Source organism: Moschus berezovskii, chromosome 11 (genome assembly GCF_049115385.1).
Source record: "Moschus berezovskii isolate FMDL1 chromosome 11, NW_MosBer_1.0, whole genome shotgun sequence".
In the NCBI taxonomy this organism is placed as follows: Eukaryota; Metazoa; Chordata; class Mammalia; order Artiodactyla; family Moschidae; genus Moschus; species Moschus berezovskii.
In genome coordinates, this window is record NC_142470.1 from 108,737,293 (window position 1) to 108,753,720 (window position 16,428).

The 16,428-nt window shown below is 36.6% G+C and overlaps 1 protein-coding gene across 2 annotated transcripts in view; it reads left to right on the forward strand.

The window, feature by feature from the left end:
* The window catches only part of ZC3H6 (zinc finger CCCH-type containing 6), a 74,503-nt gene extending 58,626 nt beyond the window's left edge, over positions 1-15,877 (forward strand). Inside the window, exons 7-12 of one of the 2 annotated variants that reach the window (XM_055399010.2) lie at positions 156-267; positions 3,568-3,677; positions 4,766-5,016; positions 5,328-5,818; positions 6,138-6,371; positions 9,044-15,877. In XM_055399010.2, the coding sequence (XP_055254985.1) occupies positions 156-267; positions 3,568-3,677; positions 4,766-5,016; positions 5,328-5,818; positions 6,138-6,371; positions 9,044-10,518 (2,673 nt within the window). In that variant the 3' untranslated portion in view covers positions 10,519-15,877. The remainder of the gene's footprint in view (positions 1-155; positions 268-3,567; positions 3,678-4,765; positions 5,017-5,327; positions 5,819-6,137; positions 6,372-9,043) is intronic. The other variant, XM_055399014.2, reaches the window with a different exon arrangement.
* Positions 15,878-16,428: the final 551 nt, after the last annotated feature.

A 16,428-nucleotide genomic window follows, 5' to 3' on the forward strand; every position in this document is an offset into this window, starting at 1 on the left:
ACATCCACTATCCTGGGCAAGAATTCTGAGGGATTGTTTGAATTACTGTAAGCTCATTATTTAAAGACTGGAGATATGACCATGTTTCTACCATGAAACACCACAGAAAAAATTAAACTCAATGGTTTCTTTTTTTTTCTCTTCTTTGTGAATAGGGAGATCAGTGTAAATTTGATCATGATGCAGAGTTGGAGAAGAGGAAAGAGATCTGCAAATTTTATTTACAAGGATATTGTACCAAAGGAGAGAACTGCATTTATATGCATAATATCCTTTATTAAAAATGTTAACCAAAATATAACAGTTTTCAAGTGTCATTGAGGCTTTAAAAATCTTAAGTACAATCTGGAAAGCCTAGTTTGGTTTTAAATTTAAAATAGCACATTATGTAAACTAGATCTCTTCAGCCTTTGCACTTCAGAAGGTCAACTGAGTTTTTTTCTTTAGGGAAATGAAATAACTTCCCTTTGGAAAAGAAAAGCTGAAATAAACGTACTTTAAATAATATTTATAAGTATTTCAAGAGGCTTTGCTTTCTGAATGAGCTGGCAACATAATTTATTCTGTGACTTAATTATTATTTACTTGGGTTCATAAGTAATAAATTATCATTGTTGGAAATTATAAAATTCAAGTCTTCTCAAATCTTACCACCTAATGATAAGCACTACCCTGTATATTCTTCCCTACTTCTGATACATTTAAATTGTATTCCTGCCTCTACCCATGTGGCATTTCACTGTATATGGTCCATATATATATATGATTCGTGTTGATGTATGAAAACCAATTTGTAAAGCAATTATCCTTCAGTTAAAAGTAATTTAAATATAAATATATAAAACATTTCCTTCAGTAAAGACCTTATTATTGTCCAAATGGTTAGTTCATTGTCTCTTCTTCACAGATTTAAAAGGTCACCTGCCCATAGTCTAAGTTTTCAGCGAGGATAGTTTTGTTTCTGTACTATACCATTATACATTGTGCTATCTGACCATTCTGCTCTGCAATAGTATGTTTGATACTTACTAAGGGCAAATACTCCTTTTGTATCAAAATGTTATAATAAATTTTTTTTATTCAAACAAAATGTTTTTTAAAGATTTGATGTATTTCTTTAGAAACCAGACACCTTATTGAAATGTTTCTGAAATCTTTCTATCTATTCTTATATTTTTCTCCATAGTCATGCCATCTGTGGCATGACAATTTTAATAGTATTGGCTACACTTCCAGAAAAATGTTAAATAATTGGGATTGTGGAGCATAAAACATGTTTCAAAGGTAATGCCCTTTTGCTTTGTCAAAAGGCTACAATTTTAAAATTGTGGCTACAATTTTAAGATTGATTAAAAAAAAAATCAAGTTAAGTATGTAAATCCTTCGGCTTCCTAGGTCTCAGTAGTCCCAAGCAGGAGATTCGGGTTGAATCCCTGGGTCAGGAAGATCTCCTGGAGAAGGAAATGGCAACCCACTCCAGTACTCTTTCCTGGGAAATTCCATGGACAGAGGAGCCTAGCAGGCTACAGTCCATGGGGTTGCAAAGAGTCGAGCATAACGTAGAGACTAAACAACAACATCTAATTTATATCCTTATTTTACTAAGAGGTTTTAATATTAAAAAAAAAAATCTTGAATTTTATCAGTTGTCTTTTGTATCTGCTAAGATAATCACATGGTTTTTCTTTCTTGACCTTATCAGTGTGATGATTTCAGTAATAAATTTCCAAAAACTACTCAGAAATTCCCAGAACATATACCAGCTGAAATGGTATATTTTTCACTATACTTCTAGATTTAATATTTTCTTTAGATCTTTGTCTCCAAAATTTTAAGATTAACTTGTGGTTTTGATTGTTGGGATATTTAACTTTAACATGATATATCAGATCCCTTTATTTTCTTCATAGATATAAACATTTGCTCAAAATTTATTTGTTCTGTATTTTGTTTTATTGTGTAAAGTAACAGAGTTTGCATAATTAAATTACACTATAGCCATTATAAATAGCTATAACCATTTTTACTTTAAAAAATTGTTTTCTTGAAAGAGAGTAGATACATATATGTATAACTGAATCACTTTGCCGTATACCTGAAACTTACACAACATTGTAAATTAACTATACTTCAATTTTTTAAAAATGGTTATTGAAGAAACCTCAGTGTCCACTGCGGCACTACTTAACAATAGCTAGTGCATGAAGGCAACCTAGATGTCCATTGACAGATGAATGGATAAAGAAGTTGTGGTACATATACACAGTGGAGTATTACTCAGCCATAAAAAGGAACTCATTTGAGTCAGTTCTAATGAGGTGGATGAATACAGAGTAAAGTAAATCAGGAGGAGAAAAACAAATATATATGGAATCTAGAAATACGGTACTGATGAACCTGCTTACAAGGCAGTGGGGACACAGACGTAGAGAACAGACTTGTAAACACAGCAGGGGAAGGGGAGGGAGGGACACATTGAAAGAGTAACAGAGAAACAGACGCATTATGAGATGTAAAATAGACAGCCGGTGGGAGTTTGCTGTGTGACACAGGGGGCTCCAACCTGGTGCTCTGTGACAACCAAGAGGGGAGGGATGGGGAGGGAGGGGACATAAGGTATACCTGTGGCTGATTCATGTTCATGTATGGCAGAAACTAACACAATTCTGTAAACCATTTATCCTCCAATTAAAAAAGTAAAATTGATGTAACTAACAAAAAAGAATCCATCAGCCAAAGTAGGGGACACAGGTTCAATCCCTGGTCCAGGAACATTCCACATGCTGCAGGGCAACTAAGCCTGTATGCCACAAGTACTGTGCCCCATGCTCTGCTACTACTGAAGCCTGCACACCCTAGAGCCCGTGCTCAGCAACAAGAGAAGCCAGCGCAGTGGGAAGCCTGTGCCCCACAGCTAGAGAGCAGCCCCCAGTCACAACTAGAGAAAGCCTGCACACAACAGTAAATGCCCAGTGCAGCCAAACATGAGTGTAAGTAAATAAGTGAAATTTTAAAAGAAGTATTAGTAGAGTTAGCTAATTATCCAAGCTCTATTTATATGGAACATTTTCCTAGCATGGTACTCTCAACAAACTGTTGAAACATTAACATGACTCTCTTGATCAGTGGTGAAAACAGCTAGAGTTTGCACTAAATTTTAGACATAATTTATTTACAATGGTAATTTGGGAGATGATTTGTAAATCTTGATCGAGAGCTCTTTTTAAGGAAGTCTGTGTTAATTACCCACATTACTAACTCTACTATTATAGAAGACATAAATATCTATCACTGAGAGAAAAAATAATACAGTTTGTACAGTCAAGTTTTTTAAAATAAGCTCTTAAAAAATTGTTTTCTAGTTTTAATAGAGTAGAAGAGACTTAAAACTTTTCAATGTTCTGCCACAGCATATTTAAAATATTTAATCTTAAAAATTAATCTGTGACTTGAAAATTTAGTACAATATATGGTAATAAAGTTATATTGACTTCACAGTTGCATTTTTTGTTTTAAAAATATGAGAGTTTGATTTTACTTGGTCTGTTCCTTAATATTTTTATTTACATGAATTTCCATGTAAGTTCTATCATAGTGGAGCAAAATGTTACCAAGGAGACAACTGTAAATTTTCACATGATGATCTGACTAAAGAAACAAAGAAACTTTTGGACAAAGTGAGTAATATTTTTGCACCTTGATTATAGATTCATTAGACTTTAATCATGTTTTATAAGTCATATTTTATGCCTGGAGAATCACATGGACAGCGGAGTCTGGCAGGCTACACTCCATGGGGTCACAAAGAGTTGGAAACGACTGAGCGACTTCACTTTCTTGCTGAGAAAGCAAGGACTTATTATTTTATGTTTTATTCTGTTAATGTAGTATGTTAGAAAAGCAGGAATATTGGACTAAGAATTAAGAATATTTTGTTCTTATAAGATTCGATTGTGATGTACATGAAACACTTCATACCACTCCTAGTAAATAGTAAAAGCTCAGTTAGTGGCACTTATAGTTCTTTACTTATTAATGATAGCAAATAATATAATTGCCTTAACCTTAAAAAAACAGAATCTTTTGTTCTTATCATTTGTTCTGCCATTAAAAAACAGTCCATCACAAATTTTTTCAACCAGTCCATCATAAATTTTATTTTTCTTGGTTGAGCTTTTGTTCAAATGTCGTTTCCTTTCCAATTTTATTTAGATATAATTGGTATACAACACTATAAATTTAAGGTGTACAACGTAATGATTCAACTTACACACATCATGAAATTACTGCAAGCTTAGCAAACATCCATTATCTCAAATAAATACAAAATTAAAGAAACAGAAAAGATTTTTTTCTGTGTTGAGAACTGTTAGGACTTAACACCCTTAGCAGATTTCATCTATAATGGTACAGTGCTGTTCATTATGTTCACTGTGTTGTGCCTCGCATCCCTAGTACTTACTTATCTTACGACTCGAAGTTTGTACCTTTTTAGTACCTTCATCCAGTTCCTATTCCTACTATGCTCTGCCTTTGGTAACCACAAAATGTGATCTCTAAAAAAGCTAATTTACTTTGAGAAATATCCTTTACCTCTTTGAACCTCATATTCTTTATAAAAAAATTAGTTCACTATCTCTGATCTATTTCAACTTTAATATTATACTTTTCTGTTAACAAAACTAGTTTATTCAAGTCTTCACAGTTTTAAATGTGAGGAAGAAAGCTTGTTTTGAAATAGTAAATCTTGGCCAATTATCTTTAGGTGTTGAATACTGAAGAAGCTGCAAATGAAGACGAAAGAGAATTAGAAGAACTTAGAAAGCATGGCATAACTCCTCTTCCCAAACCACCTCCAGGAGTTGGACTTCTGCCAACCCCACTGGAGCATTTTCCTTTTTCTGATCCTGAAGATGGTTTTCAGACTGATCTCTCTGATGATTTCAAGAAAATTCCATCTCTTTTTGAAATAGTTGTAAAACCTACTGTGGATTTAGCACATAAAATTGGGAAGAAGTAAGTTAAATTTTTCATTCCTTCCAATGAATATTCAGGGGTGATCTCCTTTAGGATTGATTGGTTTGATCTCCTTGCTATTCAAGGGACTCTCAAGAGTCTTCTCCAACACCACAGTTCGAAAGCATAAGTTCTTCAGCGCTCAGCTTTCTTTATGGTCCAACTCTCACATCCATACATGACCACTGGAAAAACCATAGCCTTGACTAGAAAGACCTTTGTCAGCAAAGGTCCAATATCTATTTAGAGATGTAAGTAATGCTCTTGTTTGCCTCTTTTCTTTGAACTAAGAAATATTCTTTTGTTCACAGGCCACCAGCATTTTATAACAGTGCCTCACCACCAGGACCACAATTTCAGGAAAGCAGCCCACATCCTCAACATGTCTATAGTTCTGGGTCAAGTCCAGGTCCTGGCCCTAACATGTCTCAGGGACACAACAGTCCTGTGATCCACCCAGGCTCCCCTGGACAGTGTCCTGGCCTACCAGTGCCACAGAGCCCACCTTTGCTGCCTGGCCCCCCAGGAATTGTGGGCCCTCACGGTCAAGCCGGAGTACTTGGTCAACCGGATACGCCTTTGACACCACCAAATATGAGTGGTGCTTACCACTGCCCGGGCTTTCCAGAACATGTGATGAAAGTACCTAGAGAGAATCACTGCTCTCCAGGCTCATCGCACCCACCTGGTGAAAGGCAGCTCAGCACCAGCTATGAGTCCTTACAAAATCCTGCTGAGTTTTATGATCATTACTATTCACAGCATGCTGTCCATAATTTCCAGCCACCCAGTCACTCTGGTGGTAAGTTTACCTTTCTAAACAACTCATTTCTAACTTAAAATATCTGGAGTCCTATGTTTCTTTAGCAACATGAAAAACGTGTATTTTAAATAAAGGAAAATATGATGAAATTGAAATATTAAAATGTGTTTTAAATTTAACCAAATATCTGTAACACTAGACCTTGAGATAACTTTAAACAGTGCTTACCGTTACATAATAATCTGATAATCACATGTGATATAATTGTGACTCAGTTTCTAACAAGGCGCAGCGGCACTTGTCTCCTGGAGTTTTGTGCTCAGTCAGTGTCTTGTGTCTTTTTGTGCTATGTGTGTAGATGTGGCGTGGCATGGTGACTTTGCCCAGCAGCAGGCTCCAGTTGTTCCAGACTCGCCTAACTGCGGGAGCGGGTCTGACAGCAGCAGTACTGTGACAGGCCATGGCCCCCTGCCTGCACTGGGTCTCCTTCCTGCTGTGCAGAGAGCTCTCTTTGTCAGACTTACTCAGAAATATCAAGAAGATGAAGAACCAAGCAGCACACAACCTCAGAGGGCACCAAGCAAGGAAGAAGGTGTGTCAGATATAACAATGGCATCATATCTATTTGGATTTACCTGTTCTATTTCCAGCTGTCTTACAGCTACTATCTTCTTGGGATTGATTGTCATTTCCAGTGCCATTGATGCATTAGTAATTAATTGCAAAGGGTTTGATTTGAAGCAATAAATCAGACTGGAGTGTGAGGCCTTGGAAGCAGACTTGCTATTAAACTTTGTTTTTGAAGAGAAATAGAACAGAAACAAGATAGCCTTGAGTTTAGGAATTTTAACTTGTAACTCAAGTTCAAAATTATTTGGTTATTAGATTTTTATGGGCAGAGGCTGTTTCCTTCGGGTTCTGCTATACTATTAAAGGATATATATTTTAAGTTTCCCTTAGTATTTTTGATACAGATAAGTCTACAGCAATTAGTTAATTCAGTTAAGGGGAGAAAGCTTGAAATCAACCAGTTGTTATTATGAGTTAAAAAATTGATATGTTTGGCCACTCTTAAACATGAAATTAAGGGCTTCCCTCGCGGTCCAGTGGTTAAGAATCCGTGCTTCCGCTGCAGGGGTCAGGGAAGTTCACATCCTGCAAGGCATGGCCAAAAATGAGCAAAACATGAAATTTATGAATAATTATGTAAAACTGGATAATGCTAGTCGCCACAAGTTATTATATAAACATTGTTACATTTGCAAAGAAGATGGTATTAAACCTTCATTTATTTAACATGACAGGGAAATGAGGAATTTCTAATAAGTTAATTTCCTATATAATTTATGTGTACTCCTTTAGGAGCTAATTTTAAGAAATAATCGTTTTAATGGTAATCTTTCTTTAAAGTGTAACAAAGCCTTATATTTTCATAAAGAATAATATTAAAACTTTTTTAAATGATATAAAATTTTATACTATTTTTAAAATATTTCTTCATAAAGAAGAAAATTAAAACTTTTCTAAATGATATAAAATTTTATACTATAAGGCTTGTTTGCTAGGAATCAGAAAACATCTTAAACAGATTTTTTTGTGTTTGTGTCCATTCTTATAAATGTTATTGCCTTTGTGAATTGATTTGTCCTTTGATAAAAAGCTGATAGAAGCCTTTTAATCGTTTTCTGTCTAATACCTGCTTTCCACTGACCTCTCTGCTGTTCTGCTTTCTTTCTGTTCTGTATTCATTCTTATTCCAAATAAGACTGCTTGTAAAATATGTATATATGAGAGTGAAAATTAAATAGCATCTTACCTATTTGGATTGGATTTGGGTTAAGTACCAAATTCTATGAGTAGTGAAACTCCTACACAGAAATGTTTAGAATAGCTACAACAGTTGAAAGTGAACCACAGGTCTAGCTCTAGACTTCCTGGAGGTCAGAGAAAAAAAAGAGAGATCCAGTGTCTAGAAGTAGTTTTTTCAGACACTGAGGTGTGAATTTAAGTTTTTGCCGTTGTGATATAGTGTATACTATTTTAAAGTCACATCCTCCCGTAAATATGAGTGCTTGTTCTGTAAGCATTCTTCTGTTCAAACTAACTGCAATGCTAAGTTTCCATGTGACAGAAGCGCATCGGTGAGCAGTGAGATAAAAGTGACAATACATGTGCTAGTCTGTTGATTCAAGATGTTCTGTGATACATAAGTGTGTGTGTGCATGTGTACATATATGCACGTACATGGCTGATTCAGAGATAATCTCTGTGTGTTTCAGTGGAGAGGAAGGAGACCGCCCCCTCCTGAGGCGTCAGTGTTTATTTCCTTCTCTACTAGAGAGAAGACCTCTGACGGTTAAGCTTCTTAACAGTATGGCTCACCCTGGAGTTACATAGGCTTTAAGAGTAAGGCCCAAAGTTCTTAGAAAGTATGTAAATTTTAGGGTGTTAGTTTTATTTGTTTCTTTTAATTTAGTGTTTGAGTAATATATTCACAAGGTCAAACATTTAAAAATATATGAGAGAAAAGCCTGGGGCCCATATATGCTCAGTTCCCTTTGCTTTCTTAACCATCATTGTTAGTGTTTTGTTTTCTTTCCAGGTTTTTTTTAATAGTTCTCCCTTGTTATCTGATAAATCCAGAGGTATGAAATTTAAGGGGTTGCTTGAATTAAAGAGGGCTTCCCTGGTGGCTCAGATGGTAAAGCATCTGCCTGCAATGCAGGAGACCCGGGTTCAATCCCTGGGTCGGGAAGATCCCCTGGAGAAGGAAATGGCAACCCATTCCAGTACTCTTGCCTGGAAAATTCCATGGATGGAGGAGCCTGGTAGGCTACAGTCCATGGGGTCGCAAAGAGTCGGACACGACTGAGCGACTTCACTTTCACTTTGAATTAAAGAGGGCCAACACATTTTGGTATTTCTTTTTTAGAGTGTTTTCCCTTCTCCCTCAGTCCTGTCTTACCACACATTTCTGAGTTCCTTTTGGCCAGCTGGAATGAAAGGTGCAGACTCTTCTCTGACTGGAAGGACATTTTACATGTTCTGATGCCATACTGCTTTCTTTATAGAGTACAGTGACTGAATTGTTAGTTGTTATATCACATCTTATCTTGTTCCAGTGTTGAAACTCTGTCATTTCTATGATGCATTGTCTTGAAGTTAGACTACCGTTATTTCAGAAATAGTCTATGTGTTTTTTAATCTTAATTAAAGCCAAATATGAATGCTTCACTCTTTACAATAGTTTTTGTCTGCATTTAGATGAAACTGTTAACTGGTACTCCAGTAGTGAAGAGGAAGAAGGGAGCAGCGTCAAGTCAATACTGAGAACGTTACAGAAACAAACAGAGGCTTTGAGGAGTCAGCAGCAGCCTTCTACAGAACTTGACACTCCTACTGACCCAAGACTTGCTAGAGAGAAGAATAAAGGAAACCAAGTCGTCGACCCTAGACTCAGGACTATCTCAAGGCAAGACATTAGAAAATCTTCTGAGTCTGCCCCACTGGATCTCAGACTTGCATGGGATCCAAGGAAATTAAGAGGGAATGGAAGCGGTCATGGCAGTTCTTCTGCTGGTAGAGCCAAGTTTGATTCACATCATGGCAACACCGGCCCTAACATCAGACACAAAAGAGGAGATGATGATGATGAAGATTCAGAAAGAGAACTGAGAGAAAAGGCTTTCTTGATACCTCTGGATTCTTCCCCTGGTGTGATGCTGCAGGACCCAAGGTCACAACTGAGACAGTTTAGTCACATTAAAATGGATATTACCCTAAGCAAACCCAACTTTGCCAAACACATCGTGTGGGCTCCAGAAGACTTATTGCCAGTTCCTTTACCTAAACCTGATCCGGTCTCTTCAATCAATTTACCTCTGCCCCCTCTTATAGCTGACCAGAGGCTCAGTAGGTTATGGAATACAAAAAGTGATCTTTGTCAGAACACGGCGCCCACTGATACAAAACTAGCAGCCAAAGCCAAAATTAACACAGCAAACAGAGAAGGCTACCCAGACCAATTTGGAGACTCACATAGTTCAGGAAGTAAATTAGGAGATCCTAGGCTGCAAAAAAATTTTGATCCTAGACTTCACAGACTGCACAATACAGAGCCTCATCAAGCAGTTATGAAGGACCCCCTTATGTCTAAGACTGCCCCTCCTTTAGGGACCAGGTCAAACCGGGGGTCATCACAGCCCTCAGGGGTGGTACCTAGCAGTTCTGGTCCTGGGGCTTTACCTCCGTATGCCCCCAAACTCTCATCTTCAACTGGCCTTCCCCTGGGAACTCCGGGTTCAGTCCTTAGCGGTATTAGTTTATATGACCCCAGGGAGCAAGGTTCGTCCTCTACATCAGAGTTAGCAGCAGAAAATGCAGAGAACCAGAAAAAAAGCGGGAATTTAAAATGTAGTGACAAAAATGAGCCTCCTCCTGGAGAAGTAATCCTACAACAGAAAATGGCTCCAAATGTGGACGTCCCTATTGACAGCACAGCTGACCCACAGATGGATGTTCGCCGGAGCCCTGGTACCGTTCAAGTCCCAGCAGTGCACAGCCTTCCAATTCAGGCATTAACAGGCTTAATCAGACCCCAGTACAGCGACCCCAGGCAGTCAAAGCATCTGGGACAGGTGAGCCCTACCCCTGGTGATGACCCCAGCAAAGAAACAGATGACAAATCTCTGAGGGAGGTTTTTAAAACTTTTGACCCAACAGCTTCACCATTTTGTTAGCTGTTGTGTAACCAAGCAGTTCTTTTCTCTCTCCTGACTGTTGCAGTCCCCTGCTGTTTTGTAACTGTTTTACCTCTATAGTTTATTTATTTTTAAATTATAAATACTTTTCAGCTGCTAGTATCAGAACCACACGAAGTTATATCCTCCAAAGCCTGTGGTATTTTATATAGTATTTTTATAATTTTCAGAGACTGTAGTCATTGACATAGAAACCTATATATCATGTTAGTTTCAGTAAAAGTAATTTTATTGTAAATAAACCATCATGAACTCAACACTGCCTGAATATATGCCACTTGTCTTTCATAATCAGTGTTTAGATAAATGATCACCACTTTTATATGGTTGTTAGTTTCAAGCAATATAATGTACATTACTTTTCAGAAACAGTATTTTGACTAGGATTCTGTCAATTTGTCAACACAGAACTGACTAATATGTAATGCTAACTGCTAGATAAAATGTAAAGTGAAGTAAAGAAAACATTTTTTTAATCATTGTTAGCAGAGCAGTTCATGTTTAAGGGCATCACTTTTATTATTACTGGCAATATTATTTGTGTAAATGAAGCATTTGAATGTCATATCTTTTAAATGTATTTTATGGTATACTGTATCATAGAAGTTGGTGATATATAAACAGAATGTTTTGCTAAAGTAAAAAATTTCCAAATTCTCTAACATACTTTTTAAATTTAATTTTTCATAATAATAGTTAAGAGTTATTGCTGTTATGTTATAATATTTATGCATTTTGATGTCTTTTGTCTTTAGCAGCATAATTTATATTACTTTTTCAAATTGTGTAGCTGCAATAATTGTATTCATCATGACTTTGGAGTTTTTAACAAAATTTTAAAAGATCCAGTGTGTCTCTAGTGATTTATTGCATTGATAATGTTTTAAGTGTGCAGGTTCTATATTTTTTCTTAAATAGCAAGAAAACACAGAGATGGTAGAGTCAACTGTCTATGGCTATCAATAAAGACTCTTTCAGATCTCACCTGACTGGCATTCTATAACAGAGGAGACTGCTTGGTGTTTTAATGTATTTAATGTCCTCATAGTTTGGAAACCTCCTCAATGGATTAGAAATTGTACTTTTATGAAAAATAATTTGTATTCATTCTTGTATATTTATTGCAGTATATAAATAATGGCAACCCTACTTACTTTATACATATATTATTTATAACTAAAACTAAGTATTACACTTAAGTCTCAGGCCAAGTGTATATATTAATATCTTCAACTAGAGGTATCTGATAGTGTTTGCTAGTAACAACTCCAATAAGTAATTTAAAAGGAGCACTTCATTGTAAAAGGTAATGGAAGTAGAGGAAATCAGCACTTAAGAAGTGACTTTTAAAATATACAGCAAAATATTTATGTGGGAACCTAAAGCTCAGCACATGGCTTAATACTGATGTATATCTTTCCTATTCCCGTCTTCACTTTTTGCTTTTTTTGCTCTGATTCCATGTTGAAATGAGGTTGCAGTTAAGTGAACAACAACTCTGCCTGTCTACCTCAGAAGTTCATTGTGTTCTAAGTGGAAGGATAGTTGTTCAAGGGAATGTGAGTTCCTACTATTTTTACTTTGGTTGCCTAAAATGATTCTGGATAACATTTTGTGGTTAAAAAATGAAATTTACAGCTATGATAGAAAGTATTTTCTGACTTGCTGTCCTTTGGAAGCAAGTTGAAGGATAATTGATTAGTTAAAAAATCCTTTATGATTGTTCATATAAGCTACTTGCTGAATTAATTAGAAGAGAGGGAGGAAAGAACTTATGAGGATTAGAGGTTTATGACAGTGAATTCATATTCTTGTTCTGAACTGATTTATAGGTGTTTTATCTCAGTATCTAGTTTGTTATCTGTGAAATGGGTATGATTTTGACTGTTCACAGATTTGATGTAAGGAGTGAGTGAATTATTCTTTTAAAGTATTTGTAAATATAAGATTGATTTATGACTTTCACACACATAATCATTACATTCCCACTGGGTTTGCATTAAGTTGTACAGATTCCAAAATAACAGTACGGTTTGTGTCGTTCCTCAATTCTATCAAGTTTCAGATGATAGTAAGACACAGTAGAATTGCCTGAGAAGTTGTTTCAGAGAGTATTAACCCGTCAAGTTAGCAATTTCCTTGAACATTTTGTGCATCAGTAAGTCACAGGGCTTTTCCTGCTTTAGAGCTCTAAGGGCTTGTGGTGTCTGTTCAGGGTCTGACACCCGTGCTCACTCTGGACGGGTTGGATATTGACAGGAGGTGAAAACCCTGTGATGGTCTGTGTTGTCTTTTCCTCACTTACGTGTTATGACTTCATGTTTTGTGACTGACGTGTTTGCTTAAATCATAGCATGTGTGGTGTGGGTGAAGTGGCCAACTCAGTCAGTGGGGGGCTGCTGGCTTTTAGAAACAATGAGGATATTTACTCCCACCTCTTAATATGTATTTCTGCAAGCATGTGACTTCGAGATCTTTCTTAGTGATCACTTGTTGGAAAAAGGTGCATTTTTTCTTTGGTTAATGGCATCTTGAAGTTTGGAAATTCCTAGCGACCTGGATGTTAGGGCTTGTCAATATATTTCCATTTGCACAGCACAGAGTCTCGCGATAGAGCTGCTCGCCCTGAGTTCACTCTTCTGGGCTGAGGACTGCGCCCCGCAGGGGCTGTCTGTGTGAAAGGCCGTACCTTGGAGGGTTGACCTGCAGGCGAGCAGTCCACCGATGGTGCCCCTGCTTCCTTCACTATCGGGCCTTCTAGGAATTTCTAGGATGAAGAGTTATAATCATCTCTTCAGAAATGGTTTGGGAGCAGTTGATAATATTATGTTCAAAGTTTAGTAATCGTTAGTAAATTTGCTTAGTTTAAATAAGGCTTAGTTTAGGAAGTGTAAGCCTTGACAAAATGTAACCCAGGAGTGTCTGAGTGTTTGAAGTTGTTTTCCTCACTTATGTGTTATGACTTCATGTTTATGTAATGCCTTCTCCCCCGAGTAACTTAATGTGATTTGCAGAACCAGCTTCAGTAGTTACCAATTGTTGTACTGCTGGGGTTATGATTCTGAGTATGTTGTTTATCAGCAGGACCTACCAGTTGTAACAAAACCCAAATTTAACCTGGCTTTCTTTGAAAGGATGCAGACCTAAGAAAGGACTTTAAGTTGATACCAACATAACATTTGGAATTTCTGATTTTAAAATAAGAAATGAAAAGTATGTCTTAAACTTTTGAAAAGTATGTCTTAAAATTTATGCTTTTGGAGACCGAACCCATATGCGTCTCGTTTTTCTGTCTGCCCATGGCAACAGGCCTAGTTCTGTGCACACGATAAGTGTTTTGTTAACTGCTTCTTGATTGCTTCCCAGCGTCCATCCGAGTTTAGATTTTGCAGAATAGATGTGGCAGAGCCACTCCAGGATTGTATTAGAAAGAGTATGGTCATTAATTATGCATCTTTCATTAGACACAGGGCACCAGCCTTCTCTTTTCTTGTCTCTTCTCCCCACCACCCACCCAAACAATGTGAATGTAGGGTTATGGCAGCTTTTATTTAAGAGTTACATGTTTCTACAATAATTCATGATTCTAAGAGTCCTCCAAGCTTTACAAGATGATTTTTACTACTTCATTGTGGAAGTTTGACTAGATCAATAATTTATTCCCATAGCTCTATGAAGGATTCTTTGTGTACTTTGAAAGAACTACATACTAAAGTCTCATGTTTTCATTTTAAAATATGTTTCTCTAATTTTCCCCTTCCGATTCTCCTCAAAATTCAACCAGAATTATGAAGATATGCCTAACCTAGTGAATTTCCAATAGCATTTTATTCTAACACTATGAATAAATTTGAGTCTTGTGTTTTGTCCTTAAACATGCTTCATTACCCTTTGGAATACAACAGTCATATGTTACAGTTGGGAAAATCATTCTGGGCATAAAGAAAATCTGTTTGTCCCAATGACTGTGAGTTCTTGGAATAATATAGCTTGGTTTATCATTGAATCTCTTGTTTTTTAAACTTAGAATTTATGAGAAAAAGGTTATTATATAGCTAGTTATAGCATTTTAGAAAAAAAAATCAACCTTGTAAATTATCAAGCTCCTTGCTCCTTGGCTCCGTACTCTACTAATTTTAATACCTCTGTGAGGGTGTTGAGAGGAGTGATGAAATTTGCATTAGGTAATATTATTTTGTCAGGAGTCTGATATATAGATTATTGTAAAGGAATTAAATACATAGAGGCCCAATTTTTAAAAAATTAATCACATTGTTTCCAAACTTCCATTAAAGCAAGGTCTTGGGGATTTGTCATTAATGATAGACTACATTTTATATGCTTTTAAAATAGAGAAGGTAGCAAATAGTTAATTATTACAGATAAGAGGTTTTAGACCACCTCTATTTTATAGGAATTTGCCCCCCAAATTGGAGAAGGCAATGGCAACCCACTCCAGTACTCTTGCCTGGAAAATCCCATGGGTGGAGGAGCCTGGTGGGCTGCTGTCTATGGGGTCACACAGAGTTGGACATGACTGAAGCGACTTAGCAGCAGCAGCAGTCCTCCAAATATTTGAGAGAGAAGTCAAATAAGATGGAATATCTTTTCCTGAAGTAGAATATTTCCTTTAAAAGTGACAATCGAGATATAGTCATTTCTAAACTCACTTGCCAAAGTTTAAAAAATTTTTTTTATGTTTCTTATCTTAAACCCACTGCTCCCCCATCAAGGATTCAGAAAGGGCTCAGTATCAATCCAGGGTTCCAGTGCCCAGGTCATTTCATTTTTTGTCATTTCTAGGCTGCTTTGCTTGTCCATGGTAAGGGCATTGATGGCAATTGTGTCCTAGGATGTGGTGTGTGTTTGGTAAAGGGTGGTGCCATGTCCAGATTTCTGGTCACCCTTTTTCTATGAGATTTATAAGCACCATCAGTAAGCTGAAATTCAGATTAAACCTATTCAGTATGAAGTAGTGTTTTTAATAAAAAACTTCCTACAGTTGTTATTTCAGTTCCCCATGTATCTCAGATGTTGGGGAAATGCTTTCTTGACTGTCACTTTGGGGGATTTCAGTAGGTATTAATTTAGTAAATTAACTAAATCATTAATCTATTGTCTGTTCAAAAGATACCAGTAAAGGGTATACTTTGCTGAACTGATAAATTATTCTACACCAGGACTAACAAATTCTTTGGTAACATCAGGAATATCTTTCTTTCCCCCTTCTCATTTACTAGTAACTTTTCCAAGTTGCATTCTGTTGTTGCAAGTTTCTGTAGTTTTCTTCTGTGACATCTTTCTATTGTCTGACTTTAAATAAAAATATTTCTAATAATATCTGTCTCACAGTGCATTGCTTTGCATTAATATTAATAAATATTCAGTAGTTAAAGGTGGACTGTCAGGGATCCATGTCCTCATGATAGTTTGTAAATGGAAAGCCTCCAGGCCTTCCTGAAAGAACATAACAGTAAGCCATCCTTCAGCTTATTCTTAGTGCACAGAGATTGTACTTTACTTAATCACACAGATAAACAGCATTTAAGGCCCTCTTCTATCTAAGGCAGTGTCTCTTACATTAGCTTATTAATTTTCTGTTAAAAAGATCTGAATCTGAGAGATTGCTAGCAAATGTAATGCTCAGAGTAGAAAAAGAACTCTTTAGGGTCAAAATAGCTGTGAAAAGAAGAGAAGCTAAAGTGAAGGAGAAAGGAAAGATATACCCATTTGAATGCAGAGTTCAATAGCACGGAGAGATAAGAAAGCCTTCCTCAGCGATCAACGCAAAGAAATAGAGGAAAACAACAGAATGGGAAAGGCTAGAGATCTCTTCAAGAAAATTAGAGATACCAAGGGAACATGATCATGGCATCTGGTGCCATCACT